This window comes from Argopecten irradians, chromosome 11 (genome assembly GCF_041381155.1).
Source record: "Argopecten irradians isolate NY chromosome 11, Ai_NY, whole genome shotgun sequence".
NCBI lineage: Eukaryota > Metazoa > Mollusca > Bivalvia > Pectinida > Pectinidae > Argopecten > Argopecten irradians.
Genome location: NC_091144.1, coordinates 23527521 through 23548643, shown reverse-complemented (window position 1 = coordinate 23548643; position 21123 = coordinate 23527521). Strand labels below are relative to the sequence as shown.

General features: G+C 34.9%; 1 protein-coding gene across 2 annotated transcripts in view; it reads left to right on the top strand.

The window, feature by feature from the left end:
- LOC138335049 (adhesion G protein-coupled receptor A3-like) overlaps positions 1-18274 on the top strand; it is a 55379-nt gene extending 37105 nt beyond the window's left edge. The window contains exons 9-16 of one of the 2 annotated variants that reach the window (XR_011210226.1): positions 5204-5402; positions 6705-6806; positions 12297-12397; positions 12730-12866; positions 13182-13367; positions 13763-13942; positions 14345-17656; positions 17748-18274. Coding sequence is in view for 1 of the 2 variants with exons in the window: in XM_069283953.1 (XP_069140054.1) it covers positions 5204-5402; positions 6705-6806; positions 12297-12397; positions 12730-12866; positions 13182-13367; positions 13763-13942; positions 14345-16592 (3153 nt within the window). In the remaining variant the exon portion in view is untranslated. Of the gene's footprint in view, positions 1-5203; positions 5403-6704; positions 6807-12296; positions 12398-12729; positions 12867-13181; positions 13368-13762; positions 13943-14344; positions 17679-17747 lie in introns of those variants that run through there. The other variant, XM_069283953.1, reaches the window with a different exon arrangement.
- Positions 18275-21123: the final 2849 nt, after the last annotated feature.

Genomic DNA, 21123 nt, shown 5'->3' with positions numbered 1-21123 from the left:
AAGTGGTTAAAATGTCTAATATTCTACCACTAGCCCTCCACCTCTGGGTTACATTTGTCAAGTGGTTAAAATGTCTAATATTCTACCTATAGCCCTCCACCTCTGGGTTACATTTTCTACCACTAGCCCTCCACCTCTGGGTTGCAGTGGCTGAGCGGCAAGATGTCTCACTATTACAACTATCTGCTCTACTGTCGGAGGGAAGTGGTGTCTGACATATCATTAACCCTTCACCGATTGGTCATGCTGGCGAGGCAGTTTTTGTGTCGGACATTTTACCACTTAAGCTTCATTTCTTGGGTGACAAGATAATAGCTTAATTACATGCATGAAACATATATGCCAGGTAATGACTTTTGGTCTATAATTTTGTTCTTGGAACTCAGTCTTTTCTTAACAATCAGTCACAGGAGATATTAACCTAGTTTATGTTTGTATGTCATTGACTGTAAAAAAAAAAAAGTAAAATTACAGATAAACCGAGCAAATATGCTGTAAGAGGACTAAATTCCCTGATGTACAATGAATCCAGTAATGTATAGACACACAGGTTAGCGTTGGCTATGATGTGACAGATTGCATTAAGTCCTGTATATTATACCTGTTGTATGTTACATAGGTTTGGTACAGGTGTGATATATAGGTAAACTAAAGTAACTGTATATTGTAGTTCACATTGGAGTCAAAATGACGGCTTGTCTTTCATCAAAAGAAATGACGACTTTAATGGTAGGTTAGGTGTTGGGAATGTTAACATCAGGTGAAGAGGTACACAGAATCTGTATATCATACGGATAGTACAATACGATTCCCAAAGCTTATATAACAAAGCCCCCTAGGCCTGTTGATATTGTTACAAATAAAAATTACTCAAGTTTCACCAGTTGCTTCAAGCGTTCTATTTATTTCTTTTTTTTTTATATAAATAAGTAAATGCAGATATCACCTTGAGATATGTAGTAAGTAAGCAGTGAAAGGTTAGAATTCGGTGAAACGTTAGAATTGGGAGTTTGACAGGCCCAGATGAGAGTGTATCAGAGCGAGGATCTAAACTATGATACAGGGGATACGTAGAGACTTCCGGGACCACCCAGGGGACGATAGTGTACTCGGAGTTTACAAATGTACATCAGATTTTAATTTAAATGGAAATTCAACAATATCAGATGTAGCCAGGCTCGGTGGTGGGATGTTGCCCTGCTGATGGTGTTTGTTATGTCGACTGACGACATGATAATCTTAGTCTATCAACAGGATACTCACCTTATCAGCATACCCCGAAATGTTAATTGACCCATTTTACAATTCTAAGTTACTCCTACAAATATAAAGCTTTGAATACTGGTAAAAAGTTGTAAACATTCAAGAAATTACTATGTGTATGTTTGTACTTAGAGTTTTAAATTTAAATTGATTTAGTATGAAGTTAATTATCCCATTTTGTAGTGTTGTATGCAAACAATGAAGCTGGATATGTTTGGAAAAATTGTTCAAAATCAGGAATATTATATATAAATACAAACGAAAAAAAACAACTTTAAATGTTGTATTGAAAGTCAATTGATAGAGATGATTGAGCAATTTCGTACTTCTATTTACAAACAATAGACTTAGAAATGCAAGCAAAAACTTGTTCTCAACCAGGAAAATTATATACAATCAAACCTGTTTATACAGACCATCCAAGGGACAAACAAAGAAAAATGGCCTTTATAGGCAGGTGGTCTTTATACACAGGGCAAATTGTGTTGATACTGATTATTTGGGACCTTAAGAAAGTGGTCTTATTAAGCAGGTGGTCTTTATATAGAGGTGTTCACTAAGGCAGGTTTGACACGTACACACATGGATATGGAATCTTAAATTCAAATCCTTTCTGAATAAAAGATGGTGGTAGATATTTATGTCTGAATACATAATGAGAAATACATTTACTTAATGGAGAGACAGTTTCAGGTGAAAAAATAATACTGTTATCATATGATTGTGTGCTTTAATGGAACAATAAAATATTTGTCCCAAAGCTATTTCAATTAGATGACTGGAGTCAAAAATCTTGATTAGTTTGAAGACAACATTTATCAGTAAGTGCTTGTATTATACAAATGCATATCATTAAAATGAATTTTGAAATATACTGAAAGACATGAATGCTAATGAAATTGTCCAATCTCAATAGAACTCCTGTATTCACACAGAGGACATGCATAGCTTAAAAGGAAGGCTATTTTTAAGGTAAAAGTTTGAGGGTTAATGTGAGCGTACCTCTAAGGTAAATAAGAATTTTTAGGGAACAATCAGATGCTGTAAATAATACACTATCTATCCTGCTTTTATTGGTAGTTTAACTTAAATTTAGATAAAGTGCTTGTATATATATACAAATATGAATATTTTTACCTAAACTTACTTTTATCAGCTCATATCTCTATGACCTTTTCTATGGGCCAGTGTTTGTTGGTTTTATCAAAATTTGATACAAACCTGCTGTGGTAATATCCATATTAATGTTTGTGAAACCTTCCATGGATTTATTAATAGTTCAAAGTTAATTGTATTTGGAAGTTTCCAAATGATATTTTCTGAGGTTGGATAGCAATTAAGAAATCTTGTATCTTGAATTGGTAGTAGAATTGAATTTGGTAGATAGAAATAAAACTGTATCCTGTACATCTGAGCAATTAAGAAATCTTGTATCTTGAATTTGGTAGATAGAAAATAAGAAATCCTGTATCCTGAGGTACAATGTATATTTAAAGCATAAGAAATCTTGGATCCTGATGTAAAATATGTATTTACCTGTATCCTGAGGTACAATGTACAATGTATATTTACAGCATACGAAAATATTGTATCCTGATGTACAATAGCATAAGAAATACTGTATCCTGATCGAGTTACAATGTATATTTACAGCATACAAAATCTTGTATCCTGAGGCACAATAGCGTAAGAAATCCTGTATTCTGAGGTACAATGTATATTAACAGCGTAAAACATCCTGTATCATGAGGTACAATGTATAATTACAGCGTAAGGCATCCTGTATCCTGAGGTACAATGTATTTTTACAGCGTAAGACATCCTGTATCCTGAGGTACAATGTGTATTTACAGCATAAGAAATCCTGTATCCTGAGGTACAATATATATATTTACAGCATAAGACATCCTGTATCCTGAGGTACAATGTGTATTTACAGCATAAGAAATCCTGTATCCTGACGTACAATATATATATATACAGCGTAAGACATCATGTATTCTGAGGTACAATGTGTATTTATAGTGTAAGAATTCCTGTATTCTGAGGTACAATATATATATATTTACAGCGTAAGACATCCTGTATCCTGAGGTACAATGTATATTTACAGTGTAAGAATTCCTGTATCCTGAGGTACAATATATACATTTACAGCATAAGAAATCCTGTATCCAAGGTACAATACAGATATTTACAGCATAAGAAATCCTGTATCCTGAGGTACTATGTGTATTTACAGCATTAAAAATCATGAATCCTGAGGTACAATGTATATTTATGAGGGTTAAAAAACATGTATCCTGAGGTACAATGTGTATTTAAACCGTAGGAAATCCTGTATCCGGAGGTACAATGTATATTTACAGCGTAATAAATCCTGTATCCTGAGGTACAATGTGTATTTACAGCATTAGAAATACTGTATCCTGAGGTACAATATATATTTACAGCATTAGAAATCCTGTATCCTGAGGTACAATGTATATCTACAACATAAGAAATCCTGTATCCTGAGGTACAATGTATATTTACAGCGTAAGAATTCCTGTATCCTGAGGTACAATGTGTATTTACACCCTAGGGAATCATGTATCCTGGGGTAAAATGTATACCTATAGCATTAGAAATCCTGTATCCTGAGGTACAATGTATATCTACAGCGTAAGAAATCCTGTATCCTCAGGTACAATGTATATTTACAGCGTAAGAAATTCTGTATCCTGAGGTACAATGTGTATTTACATTGTAAGAAATTCTGTATCCTGAGGTACAATGTGTATTTACAGTGTAAAAAATTATGTATCCTGAGGTACAATGTATATCTACAGCGTAAGACATCCTGTATCCTGAGGTATAATATACATATTAAGAGAGTTAGATATCCTGTATCCTGAGGTTTATTTTGAGGGTAGGTTGTAATTATTATGTACACTATCAGAGACATTCCTACATGGGAGGAGAACTGATATAACACCCCCTATAATCATTATGTACTCCCCCTATCTATCTCCCCTTATCGGCCTCCCCAAACACTCAACAGATAAGCCCTCTCTATTAATACACCATCGAGATAAAAAATATTACAAATTTTAGACAGCAGAGTACATGTTATCAAGAGAGATTGACTAATTCCTCTTGAAACATATTTATAACAAAATGTCAAAGTGTTTAGGGAATCCATTCTGATCAGGTATGTACCATACTATAATGTTTATATCGCTTTCACAAGTACATTTTAAGGATAGAAACCAGGAGAACTTGGCAGTAAAATAAATATTTAACCCAGCTGACTAGAGGAATGAATATAGAAATATTGACATTACAGCATTGGTTCCATACTGTTGGTCTATCAATCTCGCTGTACTGTATTTCAAACCTCTATAAGCAATCACGCCAATGCTATATTTTTGTATCAGACAGACAGTGTTTGCTTTTTGCTTAATGAGTACACTTGACTCGGACAACATTTCAGTAGGGATAAAAATTGATTCTGTAATGCCTTATGAGACCTCTCATGAAAAATGTCATCCTCTTTGAAAGTTGGCTAAAAAGGGTAGAAATGTAATGCTGTTGTCTTCTTTATGTTTTAAATCATATTCTGAAATATTGATATGTAATCCCCATTTGTATTTTATTTTACAGTTATAAAACATCTGCTGAAGAATACTAATGACCTTGACCTCTAGCATCCATTAAATTTACCACAGTCACTTACCATGTGGTGACTGGTACTTTGACCTTGATCGGTAATTTGAAATATTGACTTTGATCTTTGACCTTGACTTTTGACATATACCCAGGATAAATTGTCAGTTATGCACTTTTAGAACTTACCTGGTCCAGACAGCAATGGCTGTCAACTAATGTTGATAACCTTGAGCGTTCACCTTGACCTTTGAACTTGACCTGATTTAAATGTTTATTGTTGTACTTGCAGAATCTACAGGGGTCCATTCAGTTACCTAGGTCACTAGTAAACAGCAGTGGTGAGCTGGACACTGATACTCTCAACCTCCAGTTTATACTGTACAAGGAGACCAAACTCTTCCCAGTAACGTCTCCTTTCCATGACGACCCTGCTATCGGTAACCATTCCCGTATCGCCATTGTATCCAGTGTGCTCTCGGCCAATGTCTGTAAGTGTTTTATTGTGTAATAAAAGAAATCACTAGTTTGAGAGAGGATTCTTTGTGAAAATGTACATGTAATAAGTCAGCTATACAACATTCATGGATGTTATAAAATGTACATCTTGTAAAGGAGAAGGTACGTTAAGACTCGAATATGGCCCAAAAATTAATTCTTCATTAAAGAACAACATATTTTGCCATATAACAGTTGAATACATTTGCTAACACATTACATCCCAAAAATATCCCGCATGTGCCAATTATGTTCACTATGACGTCATCAACATGCAGTTTCCCGCCATTTTTCACAAAAATCCTTGAAAAATCATACTTTTTGAGTGGTTTTCTCTAAAAATGAATGTGGCCGCCTTCGTGGAGCAGAAAGAGATTTTCACACGTTGTGTATCGTGTATTTACGCATATCCATGCAAAATATAAAGTTGCTCCAAGGTGGCGGCCAAATCCATTTCAAGCCTTTTCTAACCTAAAGATGATGAATTTCTAGCAAAATTTGGCGAGAAGAGGAAAATCATCAATTTGATGACGTCATAGGTGGAGCACATCGTGTACATGGTTATAAAAAGTTATGTTTTGATGAATGGCAAGTATAAGAGTATTTATTAATGTGAAATTGATGTGGATCAGAGTAAATATTTTTCGGCCTGAAAAATTAAGGCCAAATACTGGTCCTATACTCCTATCATATCTACTCCTTTATAAACAAGTGAATCATGGTTATTTTTATGTTATAATTATAAATTCATTTATTCATCATCAATTAAAGTTGCATGTTAGTTATAGATTTATTATGCAACTTTAAATTTATGGATTGAACATAATTAAATTTCAATTATTAAACTGCCCATATTCAGTTACTCATTGTGTATTTAAGAATTAACTTGAATAGATTTTTTATGTTATGGAGATATAACACAAAAATCTAAGTGAACTCTAAATAAACTGTGAAGCAGTTTATGATGAGTGTTCACTCAGATTTTTGTGTTATTATCTCCATAACATCTATTCAAATTAATCCTTATAATTCAATTTACTAAAAAAAATCTCTTCAATACTCAAAATTGATTTTGGGACACTTATGTCTATGAAATCATTACGCCATCATCTCAGTCAGTCAGAAGCAATGTCACAAACGGTGACGCCATTTTTTCCTTTATGGGCTGATAAAGTAAATTTTTAAGCCAATGAAAATGCTGGTAACAGGCAAAATTGAATTATACATGTACAATTGATGTACCCTTTGTGTATTAATCTGCAGTTAATACAATAATTTTTATATAAATTCAACAGCTACTCCAGTAAAGAACCTGACCGAACCAATCGTCCTTTACTTCAAAACACAGAGACCGGGGAAGAACCTGGTGGCAGCTTACTGGGACTTTGAGGCCAATGGTTAGTAGGAGATGTAGACACAAGTTTTAGGATGAAGACATAGGTCTCCAGAGGATGAGGGATAGGGGTTAAAATGACTGTAAATGTCATAGAAAAAATTCTTACTGGAAAAAGATGTGCAATAAAACATGTTTATAACGAACACACTTTCAACAAATTCATTGTTATAACATAATAACCTTCAATCCCTGTTCAATGTTTCTAAACATGTCTGTAATATGTGTGTAATGAACTATGCTTATAACAAAGTGATTCAAAGGTTTTGAAATGTGTAAACTAACTATGCTTACAACAAGTGATTGGTCCTGAGAGATTGTAATATGTGTATAACTAACTATACTTACAACAAAGTGATTGGTCCTGAGAGATTGTAATAAGTGTATAACTAACTATACTTACAACAAAGTGATTGGTCCTGAGAGATTGTAATATGTGTATAACTAACTATACTTACAACAAAGTGATTGGTCCGAGAGATTGTAATAAGTGTATAACTAACTATACTTACAACAAAGTGATTGGTCCCGAGAGATTGTAATATGTGTATAACTAACTATACTACAACAAAGTGATTGGTCGAGAGATTGTAATATGTTTAACAACAAAGTGATTGGTCCCGAGAGATTGTAATAAGTGTATAACTAACTATACTTACAACAAAGTGATTGGTCCCGAGAGATTGTAATAAGTGTATAACTAACTATACTTACAACAAAGTGATTGGTCCCGAGAGATTGTAATAAGTGTATAACTAACTATACTTACAACAAAGTGATTGGTCCCGAGAGATTGTAATATGTGTATAACTAACTATACTTACAACAAAGTGATTGGTCCCGAGAGATTGTAATAAGTGTATAACTAACTATACTTACAACAAAGTGATTGGTCCCGAGAGATTGTAATAAGTGTATAACTAACTATACTTACAACAAAGTGATTGGTCCCGAGAGAGATTGTAATAAGTGTATAACTAACTATACTTACAACAAAGTGATTGGTCCCGAGAGATTGTAATAAATGTATAACTAACTATACTTACAACAAAGTGATTGGTCCCGAGAGATTGTAATAAATGTATAACTAACTATACTTACAACAAAGTGATTGGTCCCGAGAGATTGTAATAAGTGTATAACTAACTATACTTACAACAAAGTGATTGGTCCCGAGAGATTGTAATAAGTGTATAACTAACTATACTTACAACAAAGTGATTGGTCCCGAGAGATTGTAATATGTGTATAACTAACTATACTTACAACAAAGTGATTGGTCCCGAGAGATTGTAATAAGTGTATAACTAACTATACTTACAACAAAGTGATTGGTCCCGAGATTGAGATTGTAATTGTAATAAGTGTATAACTAACTATACTTACAACAAAGTGATTGGTCCAGAGAGATTGTAATATGTGTATAACTAACTATACTTACAACAAAGTGATTGGTCCTGAGAGATTGTAATATGTGTACAACTAACTATACTTACAACAAAGTGATTGGTCCCGAGAGATTGTAATAAGTGTATAACTAACTATACTTACAACAAAGTGATTGGTCCCGAGAGATTGTAATAAGTGTATAACTAACTATACTTACAACAAAGTGATTGGTCCCGAGAGATTGTAATAAGTGTATAACTAACTATACTTACAACAAAGTGATTGGTCCCGAGAGATTGTAATAAGTGTATAACTAACTATACTTACAACAAAGTGATTGGTCCCGAGAGATTGTAATAAGTGTATAACTAACTATACTTACAACAAAGTGATTGGTCCCGAGAGATTGTAATAAGTGTATAACTAACTATACTTACAACAAAGTGATTGGTCCCGAGAGATTGTAATAAGTGTATAACTAACTATACTTACAACAAAGTGATTGGTCCCGAGAGATTGTAATAAGTGTATAACTAACTATACTTACAACAAAGTGATTGGTCCCGAGAGATTGTAATAAGTGTATAACTAACTATACTTACAACAAAGTGATTGGTCCCGAGAGATTGTAATATGTGTAAACTAACTATACTTACAACAAAGTGATTGGTCCCGTGAGAGATTGTAATAAGTGTATAACTAACTATACTTACAACAAAGTGATTGGTCCCGAGAGATTGTAATAAGTGTATAACTAACTATACTTACAACAAAGTGATTGGTCCCGAGAGATTGTAATAAGTGTATAACTAACTATACTTACAACAAAGTGATTGGTCCCGAGAGATTGTAATATGTGTATTGGTCCCGAGAGATTGTAATAGTGTATAACTAACTATACTTACAACAAAGTGATTGGTCCCGAGAGATTGTAATAAGTGTATAACTAACTATACTTACAACAAAGTGATTGGTCCCGAGAGATTGTAATAAGTGTATAACTAACTATACTTACAACAAAGTGATTGGTCCCGAGAGATTGTAATAAGTGTATAACTAACTATACTTACAACAAAGTGATTGGTCCCGAGAGATTGTAATATGTGTATAACTAACTATACTTACAACAAAGTGATTGGTCCCGAGAGATTGTAATAAGTGTATAACTAACTATACTTACAACAAAGTGATTGGTCCTGAGAGATTGTAATATGTGTATAAACTAACTATACTTACAACAAAGTGATTGGTCCTGAGAGATTGTAATATGTGTATAACTAACTATGCTTACAACAAAGTGATTGGTCCCGAGAGATTGTAATAAGTGTATAACTAACTATACTTACAACAAAGTGATTGGTCCCGAGAGATTGTAATAAGTGTATAACTAACTATACTTACAACAAAGTGATTGGTCCCGAGAGATTGTAATAAGTGTATAACTAACTATACTTACAACAAAGTGATTGGTCCCGAGAGATTGTAATATGTGTATAACTAACTATGCTTACAACAAAGTGATTGGTCCCGAGAGATTGTAATAAGTGTATAACTAACTATACTTACAACAAAGTGATTGGTCCCGAGAGATTGTAATAAGTGTATAACTAACTATACTTACAACAAAGTGATTGGTCCCGAGAGATTGTAATATGTGTATAACTAACTATACTTACAACAAAGTGATTGGTCCCGAGAGATTGTAATAAGTGTATAACTAACTATACTTACAACAAAGTGATTGGTCCCGAGAGATTGTAATATGTGTATAACTAACTATACTTACAACAAAGTGATTGGTCCCGAGAGATTGTAATATGTGTATAACTAACTATACTTACAACAAAGTGATTGGTCCCGAGAGATTGTAATATGTGTAAACTAACTATACTTACAACAAAGTGATTGGTCCTGAGAGATTGTAATATGTGTAAACTAACTATACTTACAACAAAGTGATTGGTCCTGAGAGATTGTAATAGTGTACAACTAACTATACTTACAACAAAGTGATTGGTCCCGAGAGATTGTAATAAGTGTATAACTAACTATACTTACAACAAAGTGATTGGTCCCGAGAGATTGTAATAAGTGTATAACTAACTATACTTACAACAAAGTGATTGGTCCCGAGAGATTGTAATAAGTGTATAACTAACTATACTTACAACAAAGTGATTGGTCCCGAGAGATTGTAATAAGTGTATAACTAACTATACTTACAACAAAGTGATTGGTCCCGAGAGATTGTAATAAGTGTATAACTAACTATACTTACAACAAAGTGATTGGTCCCGAGAGATTGTAATAAGTGTATAACTAACTATACTTACAACAAAGTGATTGGTCCTGAGAGATTGTAATAAGTGTATAACTAACTATACTTACAACAAAGTGATTGGTGATTGGTCCCGAGAGATTGTAATAAGTGTATAACTAACTATACTTACAACAAAGTGATTGGTCCCGAGAGATTGTAATAAGTGTATAACTAACTATACTTACAACAAAGTGATTGGTCCCGAGAGATTGTAATAAGTGTATAACTAACTATACTTACAACAAAGTGATTGGTCCCGAGAGATTGTAATAAGTGTATAACTAACTATACTTACAACAAAGTGATTGGTCCCGAGAGATTGTAATAAGTGTATAACTAACTATACTTACAACAAAGTGATTGGTCCCGAGAGATTGTAATAAGTGTATAAACTAACTATACTTACAACAAAGTGATTGGTCCCGAGAGATTGTAATAAGTGTATAACTAACTATACTTACAACAAAGTGATTGGTCCTGAGAGATTGTAATAAGTGTATAACTAACTATACTTACAACAAAGTGATTGGTCCCGAGAGATTGTAATAAGTGTATAACTAACTATACTTACAACAAAGTGATTGGTCCCGAGAGATTGTAATAAGTGTATAACTAACTATATACTTACAACAAAGTGATTGGTCCCGAGAGATTGTAATATGTGTATAACTAACTATACTTACAACAAAGTGATTGGTCCGAGAGATTGTAATAAGTGTATAACTAACTATACTTACAACAAAGTGATTGGTCCCGAGAGATTGTAATAAGTGTATAACTAACTATACTTACAACAAAGTGATTGGTCCCGAGAGATTGTAATAAGTGTATAACTAACTATACTTACAACAAAGTGATTGGTCCCGAGAGATTGTAATAAGTGTATAACTAACTATACTTACAACAAAGTGATTGGTCCCGAGAGATTGTAATAAGTGTATAACTAACTATACTTACAACAAAGTGATTGGTCCCGAGAGATTGTAATAAGTGTATAACTAACTATACTTACAACAAAGTGATTGGTCCTGAGAGATTGTAATATGTGTACAAACTAACTATACTTACAACAAAGTGATTGGTCCCGAGAGATTGTAATAAGTGTATAACTAACTATACTTACAACAAAGTGATTGGTCCCGAGAGATTGCAATAAGTGTATAACTAACTATACTTACAACAAAGTGATTGGTCCCGAGAGATTGTAATAAGTGTATAACTAACTATACTTACAACAAAGTGATTGGTCCCGAGAGATTGTAATAAGTGTATAACTAACTATACTTACAACAAAGTGATTGGTCCCGAGAGATTGTAATAAGTGTATAACTAACTATACTTACAACAAAGTGATTGGTCCCGAGAGATTGCAATAAGTGTATAACTAACTATACTTACAACAAAGTGATTGGTCCCGAGAGATTGTAATTACTAATTAGTGTATAACTAACTATTCTTATAACAAAGTTATTGCTCCCTAAAGATTCATTATAACTGTGTTTTACCGTACTAGTTAGATATTAAGGTGGGTTTTTTTCTATGTATCATAATTTCAAGCTCATAAATGTATGTCAGCTTAAGGTCAACACCAGGTCAATTCTTGTTCTGATCAAATTTTGTTCTTAATCATATATGTATCGTTAGCTATTTAATCATTACATTATATACTAACTTTTGCCTTCTTTTGAACAATTCAACTAGTTTCAATAAGAGATTTAGAAATCATCCTTTGCAAAATGTTGGATATTGTGTAAAAATTGAGTTGCAAAAATGACATCATTACAGGTGGCTATGGCGATTGGAGGACAGATGGATGTCAGATCCTTCCTGACCCTAACGTAACTGTCGTCCACTGCTACCATCTCTCTATCTTCACCATCCTGGAGGTAAGAACCACAGGTTGCCTGGTCTTGTTTTTGTCTTTAATGTTGAAAAGGTCTTGGCTAGTTTATCTAAAATACCAGTTACAAATTTAACTATCACATACGTATAACATATAAGTAGCCTTTTCTTCAATTTTGGTTTTGATTGTAACTGATCCAGCTCTGTTTTCTTGAAACAAATAGCATGGACGAAGTCAAAACTTAATTCACCTCTTTATGTAACCTAAGGGCAAATGTTTTTACCAGTTTGTTTTGCGGAATTGGAGTCAATAATGTTAGAAAGGGGAGATAACTACTGTTATTTTGTTGTAAGTCTGATATTTTGTCTTCCATAGGTGAACAGGTCGGGCGAGTTTGACAGGGGAATGATGTCGGGGACGCTACACCTTCTCCCCTACCCTGTCTACGTGGGCAGCTGTATCTGTCTCATCTGTCTCATGGCCGTCATCATCACATACGTCTCTTGCTTCAGGTAAGTTAAGCCTTACCCTGAATGTTGATATGATTGTCACTGTGTGTAATTCTTGAAGATTAACAAATTTAAAGAATTTCATTTTAATTAGCTTCACTCATTCATCAGCAAACAATTTCCATAACTGTCTCATTGTGCATACATGCAGATAGGCTTTCATTAGCTTATGTTACCTAGTTTATATGAACTGGTCAGTCCTTGTGGATACTTTGCACCACACAGAGAATAGCTTCTCCAATATAGGCAATACCTAACCTACATAATTGTAAGAGGTCTACAATGCAATGATACATTTTACTTGAATTTGTTCTACAGGTTCATCAATGTCCCTAAGAAGCTGAAACACTCTGTGATTAATATCTGTATCAGTATCTTGTTGCTACTGATCGGGTTTACGATGGGAGTGAAGCGGACGGACCACCATCTGGCCTGTCAGATTGTCGGCGTGGGAATCCACTATCTCACTCTGGTGGCCATGTTCTGGATCACAGTCACATCATAGTAAGTACTGGATAGGTGGTCATTTGTTTATTGTTGATTAGAAAGACTTTGGAAATTTTCACGTTTTTAGTCTATTTGCGTATGATTAGCAATTTATTTTGCAAATTCAGATTTGTTGTCTAAACTTTTTAAATGGCATTCATGAAAAAGTGATTTGATAATTTACGAATCATGTACATTAAATAAAAAATATTGGTTTTGATAACAAGATGTGCTTAATTATTGCACACACCAAGGCTTTGTTTATGACTTCAATATCTTTATATATAAGAATGATTTATCATTTATCTCTATGAAATATTATGATATGAGCTCTTTTATTAAGGCACATTTTAGTTAAAAGAATTTCATATAAGGGGAGACAACTCAAACTTAATTTTCATTCTCCTTCCTAGTAACATGCTGAAGAAATTCAACAAGATCAACAAGCCCCCTGCCCCGCCCCCGGAGCCTGTGGCTATGCCGTTACCACCTAAACCAATGTTACGGTTTTATCTGTTGGCCTGGGGGGTGCCACTGATCGTGTGTGGCATTACTGTGGCAGTCAGCATCGATCATTACTCCGAGCCTGATTAGTAAGTACAGTCTCAATTACTTGAGAATAAGGCGATATCACATGTAACGACACCATTAATTTCAAATAGACTTTATTGTTATATGATTTGTTTTGGTCAGTAACCAGAATTTTCATTCACTTAAAAATTTACTTTATTAGCCCATAAAAGAAAAAATTGGCATCATCATTTGTAATGTCACTTTTGAATGGCTAAGTTTACAGTGTATTGATTTTATAGATGAAAGAGTTCCAAAACGAATTTTGAATTTTGAAGAGATTATCTTTCATGAAGAAACCACCTCGGTTTATTTAGAGTACACTCAATTTTTGTGTAATATCTCCATAACATAAAAAATCTATTCAATTTTATCCTTAATTTGACTGATTACATTAACTGATATAATGACTTTCTACTTTCCAGCTGCTTCCTGTCCTGGGACCCGAGTATTGGAGCCTTCTACAGCCCAACAGGACTGCTAGTAGTGTTCAACTTGATCTTTTTCCTGAGAATTTCTCGTGTGATTCACAAGACAACAAACAACCTGAACGAGACCGATAATACAGAGGAAGTGAATGATATAGAATTAACACAAAGTCCTGATGATGGTACGATGGAAATACAGGCTCTTACCAGCACCCCGCGACGACCACCTGAGGACGACACCGAGTCCATCGCCTCCAGCGTTATGGATATGGAGCGACAGCCAATCACACAGTTGTACGCTGTGGTGGCCATCTTGTTTCTGTATATATTGTTTTACACGTGTGCTGGTTTTGCCGTTGCTCAACCATTTAAGAGTATAATTCCCCATCAGGAGCTTATATTCAGTTATTTGTATGGACTTACAAGCAGTGCGTTCGGGATATTCATGTTGGTGTATTTCTGTCTAACGAGGAAAGATTCGTGTTCCAGTTGGAGACGATTTTTCTTCTGTGATCAAAATCCTGTGTACGATGTGAATTACCATGGAAGTAACCATACTGCTCTGTCTAATGGTCATGTGGTCCATGCCAACAATGACGTTGACACGGAGAATAAAAACTACAATATAACACAGGATGTGACGGATGGTTCAGTAAAACAGTCCAACATCACACTTATCCCAGCGCCACCTTTTCTCAGTGATCGAGAAAGCTCTGTGACTGGACCAACAGACCCGAGCACCATGCCAAGTTTTTATAATCCAAAACAAAATGGCATCGCCAAAAAATTCTGGGATCGACAACGGCACCATTCAAAGTTAATTACCAAAGAAATGACAAAGGATTTAAATGGTAGTGGAACGGATTATTTTTCAGGGTCGGAGGCCAATCAACAACGTGGAAACACCAGTGACATTAATACGCTAATGAGTATTGAGATACAGATTCAGCCTAACGGTGTTGCTGGGCAATCTAATGGTGTCTCTCCTCCTGTGTCATCTCTGCCTCTGTCGCAGCAGAACCTTTACCCCACACAGCTACTGTTACCAGCCATAAAGGGCTCCAGCGGGCCCATCCCAAAGTTTTCAATGTTACCATTGGACCGCAACATTATACCGCCAGTGGGCGGGTCTGTGTCGCCAATTACTGTGACAACAAGTCCATGTTGTAGCACGGTATCACACACTGGGTCACAAGTGGCCTCGACCCATGGGAGGTCCCCTAGTGCCTGCTCTTTAGGGATGAGACCCTACCCAAGTGCTTTTACTCCTGTACCTCCTCGTAATAATACTCTACCAAAACAGAGTAAAAATCCTACAACACAAAATAATGCTACTTCTACTAGTCCTACGCAAGATTATATGATGCGGAATGGTTCTGTGCCGCGGCTAAGAGACTTTGACGGTCAAAGTCAAGTAAGTGATGCATGTCCTCGGGAAAAGCAGTGGGGCATGCAAGTGACAAATAATTACCTGAATAATAATCATCCTAATAACAATCAGGCCGCGCCAGTATACGACCCGTTGTCGCGCATCAGCCCCCAACAAAAGGTGGGCTGTACATATAAACAATATGGCTCAGTGGACGAGCACATAACATCAGACCGTCCTCCGCCATCGTATCACTTCTCTCGGGCGCGATCCTCTTCAGGTGGATATAGCTCGGATACAAGTGGAAGGATACAACGTAAACATGAACAGTCGTTCCTCCAGGAAGTTCATCAGAGGATTCCGAGTGATAACAATAAAAAGTCTTTACAGGACCATAATCATACGCAGTCGCCTCCACCTCAGAATAGCAAATCACCAGTGAATTCGGATATATGTAATAATACAAAGATCTTTACCACACACGATTCGGACAGTCAGATACACGTCCGAAGGAATCGTGGGAATGACTCTGATCATAACTCAGAACCTACATCACAAGCATCTCATCGACGACGACATAGATCACATGATCCACAACACCGCCATTCAAAACATCATAAACAAAGTGCCAAAAAGCAGCATTCTTCCTCTGCGGAATGGGAGGGAACGCCCCGCCCTAAAATGATACCCTACGCTTACGTTAATTATCATTATCATGACAGGGTGCGGCAGAAACTTCAACGTAAACACGGCCCAGAAAGCCGTGCATTTCCTCACTTGATGGAGGACACGAGCTCGAGTAGTGACAGTGAAGGGCTTGATGATATCTGGGTAATGCAGGATCAAAACAAAAGTAAGAAAGAGACCAGTGTATAGTGGTTACACACTCCCCAGCATTATTTATTTCTACACGTAGAAAATCTTCATCGCATTTTTACGTTACAGTTGCCAAAGTCTTCATTTTCTTAAGAGATGACAAAATATTTGTATTTATTGCTATCATATATTATTATGTATTTTAATTTGGTTGTATGGCATGGCATGATTGTTTAATGCAGATGGAGGAGGTGTATGGGTTTTGGTTGTGTTCTGTCATGTTTTGGCCTAGTATATGCATACATTTATGTCTGTGTGTATAACAGGTTGACTTTGCAGGATTTTTTCATCGTGATTGTGTTGTCTATAAGAGTATCTGTTTGTCCATAAGAGTATCTGTAATTGTCCATCTATTGGTATCTGTGTCCATATGAGTATCTGTGTGTGCATGTGTATCTCGGGGCTTTAACCATACAAGTATTTTGGTATCAAGATGTCAGCAGAATAACAATTGTATCCGTAAGTCCAAAACAGTATCAGAGTCCATATGAGTATCAACTTCACTGATAGTGTCAAAATTATGTCCATACAGGTATCTTTGGGTATCTTATTAGGAGAATAAAGGTAGATACTTGATATATATAAGCTAATACAAATTAATTTTTACAAACCATTTTTTCTCTACCTCAAAATATCTCTTAACAAAAGCTGTTTCTAGTGAAAATGTTCCATCATCGCTACTGTAGGAATTTTTTATCAGTTTTTTAACTAGCAAAACAATGTTTATACTTTTATAATTTTAGATGTACATTTTGGCTGTGGTATCTTAGGGCTTACATCATGGTCAAAAAGTCATGAGAAAATTTCCTTGATGATATAATGCTGTAGTTTTAAACCCTGTGATGACTTGGTTTGGGGTTTTGTATTTATACCCCTGTCTTTTTTGTCTTGTCCTATACAACTCAATTTAACTTTGTTAGCCTCAGGAACCACCAATGTGATTCTCCCTTAACACTCAGTATCAGTGTATCATCTTGTCCATCCTCTTATTGGCCAAAATCATGATCAGTATAATATCTAGCAGTCCACCATAGCCCCTGATTAGTTAAACCCATAATCAATAGGTCTAACTGTCCATCCCAGTCTCTGATTCATCACGTCCATCTAAAAACACAGTCTCTGATTGGCTAAAATTGGCTAAAATGATATCAATAGGTCTAGCTGTCCATCCCAGTCTCTGATTGGCTAAAACCTTAATCAGTTCATCTAGCTGTCCATCACAGTCTCTGATTGGCTAAAATGATAATCAATAGGTCTAGCTGTCCATCACAGTCTCTGATTGGCTAAAACCTTAATCAGTTCATCTAGCTGTCCATCACAGTCTCTGATTGGCTAAAACCATAATCAATTGGTCTAGCTGTCCATCACAGTCTCTGATTGGCTAAAATGATAATCAAATGGTCTAGTTGTCCATCCAGGTCTCTGATTGGCTAAAACCATAATCAAATGGTCAAGTTGTCCATCCCAGTCTCTGATTGGCTAAAACCTTAATCAGTTCATCTAGCTGTCCATCACAGTCTCTGATTGGCTAAAACCATAATCAAATGGTCTAGTTGTCCATCCCAGTCTCTGATTGGCTAAAACCTTAATCAGTTCATCTGGCTGTCCATCACAGTCTCTGATTGGCTAAAACCATAATCAAATGGTCTAGTTGTCCATTCCAGACTTTGATTGGCTGAAACCTTAATCAAATTCTATTGTCCATTCTGATTGGCTAAAATCTAGCTGTCCATCACAGTCTCTGATTGGCTAAACCTTAATCAGTCCATCTGGCTGTCCAAATCACAGTCTCTGATTGGCTAAAACCATAATCAAATGGTCTAGTTGTCCAAGTTGTCCATCCCAGTCTCTGATTGGCTAAAACCATAATCAAATGGTCTAGTTGTCCATTCCAGTCTTTGATTGGCTAAAACCTTAATTATTTCATCTAGCTGTCCATCACAGTCTCTGATTGGCTAAAACCATAATCAGTCCATCTGGCTGTCAAATCACAGTCTCTGATTGGCTAAAACCATAATCAAATGGTCTAGTTGTCCATCCCTGTCTCTGATTTCATCTAGCTGTCCATCACAGTCTCTGATTGGCTAAAACCTTAATCAGTCCATCTGGCTGTCCATCACAGTCTCTGATTGGCTAAAACCATAATCAAATGGTCTAGTTGTCCATCCCAGTCTCTGATTGGCTAAAACCTTAATCAGTTCATCTGGCTGTCCATCACAGTCTCTGATTGACTAAAACCATAATCAAATGGTCTAGTTGTCCATCCCAGTCTCTGATTGGCTAAAACCATAATGTATATAGCATTTTGTCTGCAAAAAAGGAAAACAATTTTAACCTCTGAAAGAACAAAATTATACACGAATTCTGCTGTTGCCGTTGCTTTTCTTATATTTAATCATATAAAGCAGACTGAGGATCTGTTAACCCCTGACCAAGAATTATTTTAATTTTATAAATAAGATGAACCTTTTATCATTTTTAAAAACTAACCCAGAGAAATGTTTATCACTAAAATGATACTATCCAGATACTACCCTGTGTGGTTCACAATATATACCAGTGGTTGGTGCTTCTGTAAATGCTGGTTTTATTTGTTCTGGTGCTCAGATATTGTTTTAAAGCTTAAGATGTTTATTACCAATACCAAAATTTATATATAATTTTGTTTACATGTTTATTTCAACCTATTCAAAGCACCTGTTAATCTGCAGATAATTGTTGTAATAGATTGATTTTGATTTCTCAGTTTGTCAACTTTTAATATTTTCATTTTGTAAACCGGTTTTAAAAGATGAAGTTTTAATAGAGGAAATGCCACCTGATAATGTAGTGTAAACCGATATTACACAAAAATCAAAACACTTTTAAAAACCAAAGGTCTGGTTGTGTAGTCTGTCGATCATTTTCATTAATAGATCAGTTACAATTGATGTGTTAGAAGTGCTTAATCTTTTTTCTAAATTATATTCAAATGGTTTTGGAATCAATTAATATTTTGTAATTTTTTTACTTCAGTTATTATAAAAAAAAATCACATGTACTTTGAGAAAGTGCAGTTTTGATAGAAGGCATTATTTTCAGGCATTATGTCTTTCTGCCTAAAATAGAAAGCTTTAGATAACTCTCTCACCATTGTTTAACCATATATAGTTCAGGCGATGTATAATACCACTTGTGTCAGATGCAGGAACCCTGTTCCTGAAATGTCTGTCTTTGTTTGTAGAGAATTTTTTTATCCAAACAATTTTCATTAGTGAAAAAAACTGTTGATCTTATTTGTGAATTAATTGTCCTTAAGTCTGAAGTCTTAAGTGTACTCACAATAATTGTTACATTTACAAATTCAGAAAAGGCAATTAGGGCAACCATATTTTAATGCAGAAATTCTGGAACCAAAGATATTAATATGAAATTACCTTTTAGATGTAGTACATTGTTAATTTTCAAGTTAAAGGAATTGATTATTCATTGTACCAAATGGATGCTGCAGTCATCCCTAATTTTGTATGATCATCACAATCATGACAACTAAAATGGCTGTTTTAATTACAGAGGGACACATTTAGTTTTACATAATGTAGAAATCATTTTCAATTGCATTTGATTGTTTGAAAAATAATTAAATTGGAAGGTGAAAAAATGAAAAGTTATTCAGCCCTTTATCCTCTGGTAAATGGCTTATGTTGAAATCTGTCTTTTACAACTCAGAAAGTTGTCAAGATTTTAATTATAATGGCTTTAAAGATTTTAATTATAATGGCTTTAATTCATCTTCTCATTGTTGAAACTTATATTGCTGTTGATCAGCGATATTTATCATTGAAACATTTTTTTCAAAGTATAGTTTGGGAGTATTTTTATTATGCTTAAATAATATACTTCCAAAACAAATTATAGATTCCAAATTTTGTATAGGTTTTACTACACGGGTATGAATTCATAGGGTAACCGTTGTTTTAATCTGGTAAACAATGGAATGATTGGAACGAATCATGGAGATATTTACAAACTGATTTAGTAAGACTCCACATATTACATTTAATGAACAGGCAAAAGCGCTTTATCATGTACATGTATAAATGTTGATGTAAATGAAGTGTGTGTGGTAATGATGTTTAAAAGGACTGGCATGTATATGCCATATCTTATTACTACAACTGTGTATATATTTGTATATCTTATTTATGTGATGCAATAAGGCCAACATTAAAATAATTAGTTTGTGTTGGCCTCAATGTATGAAACTGCGATGTGTACAAATGTGATTTTAAGCCGACATCAAACAATTAGTTGGTTTGGCCTTGTATAGATGTACATTGAGGTGGCATTGTTCAAGTGTGTGAAAAGTTGTTGGCGAATGACATCAGAGAATTAGTTGGTGTAGCCTTGCATAGATGTTTGATTAACTCATTCACCCCTGGAGACATAATTGGACTCTTCCAATTCAAAGAATGGAACAGTTCATTATAAATTTGCAGGGATGAATGGTTTAAGGCTAACGTTGGATATTTACATTGTGTGGTCTTTACTC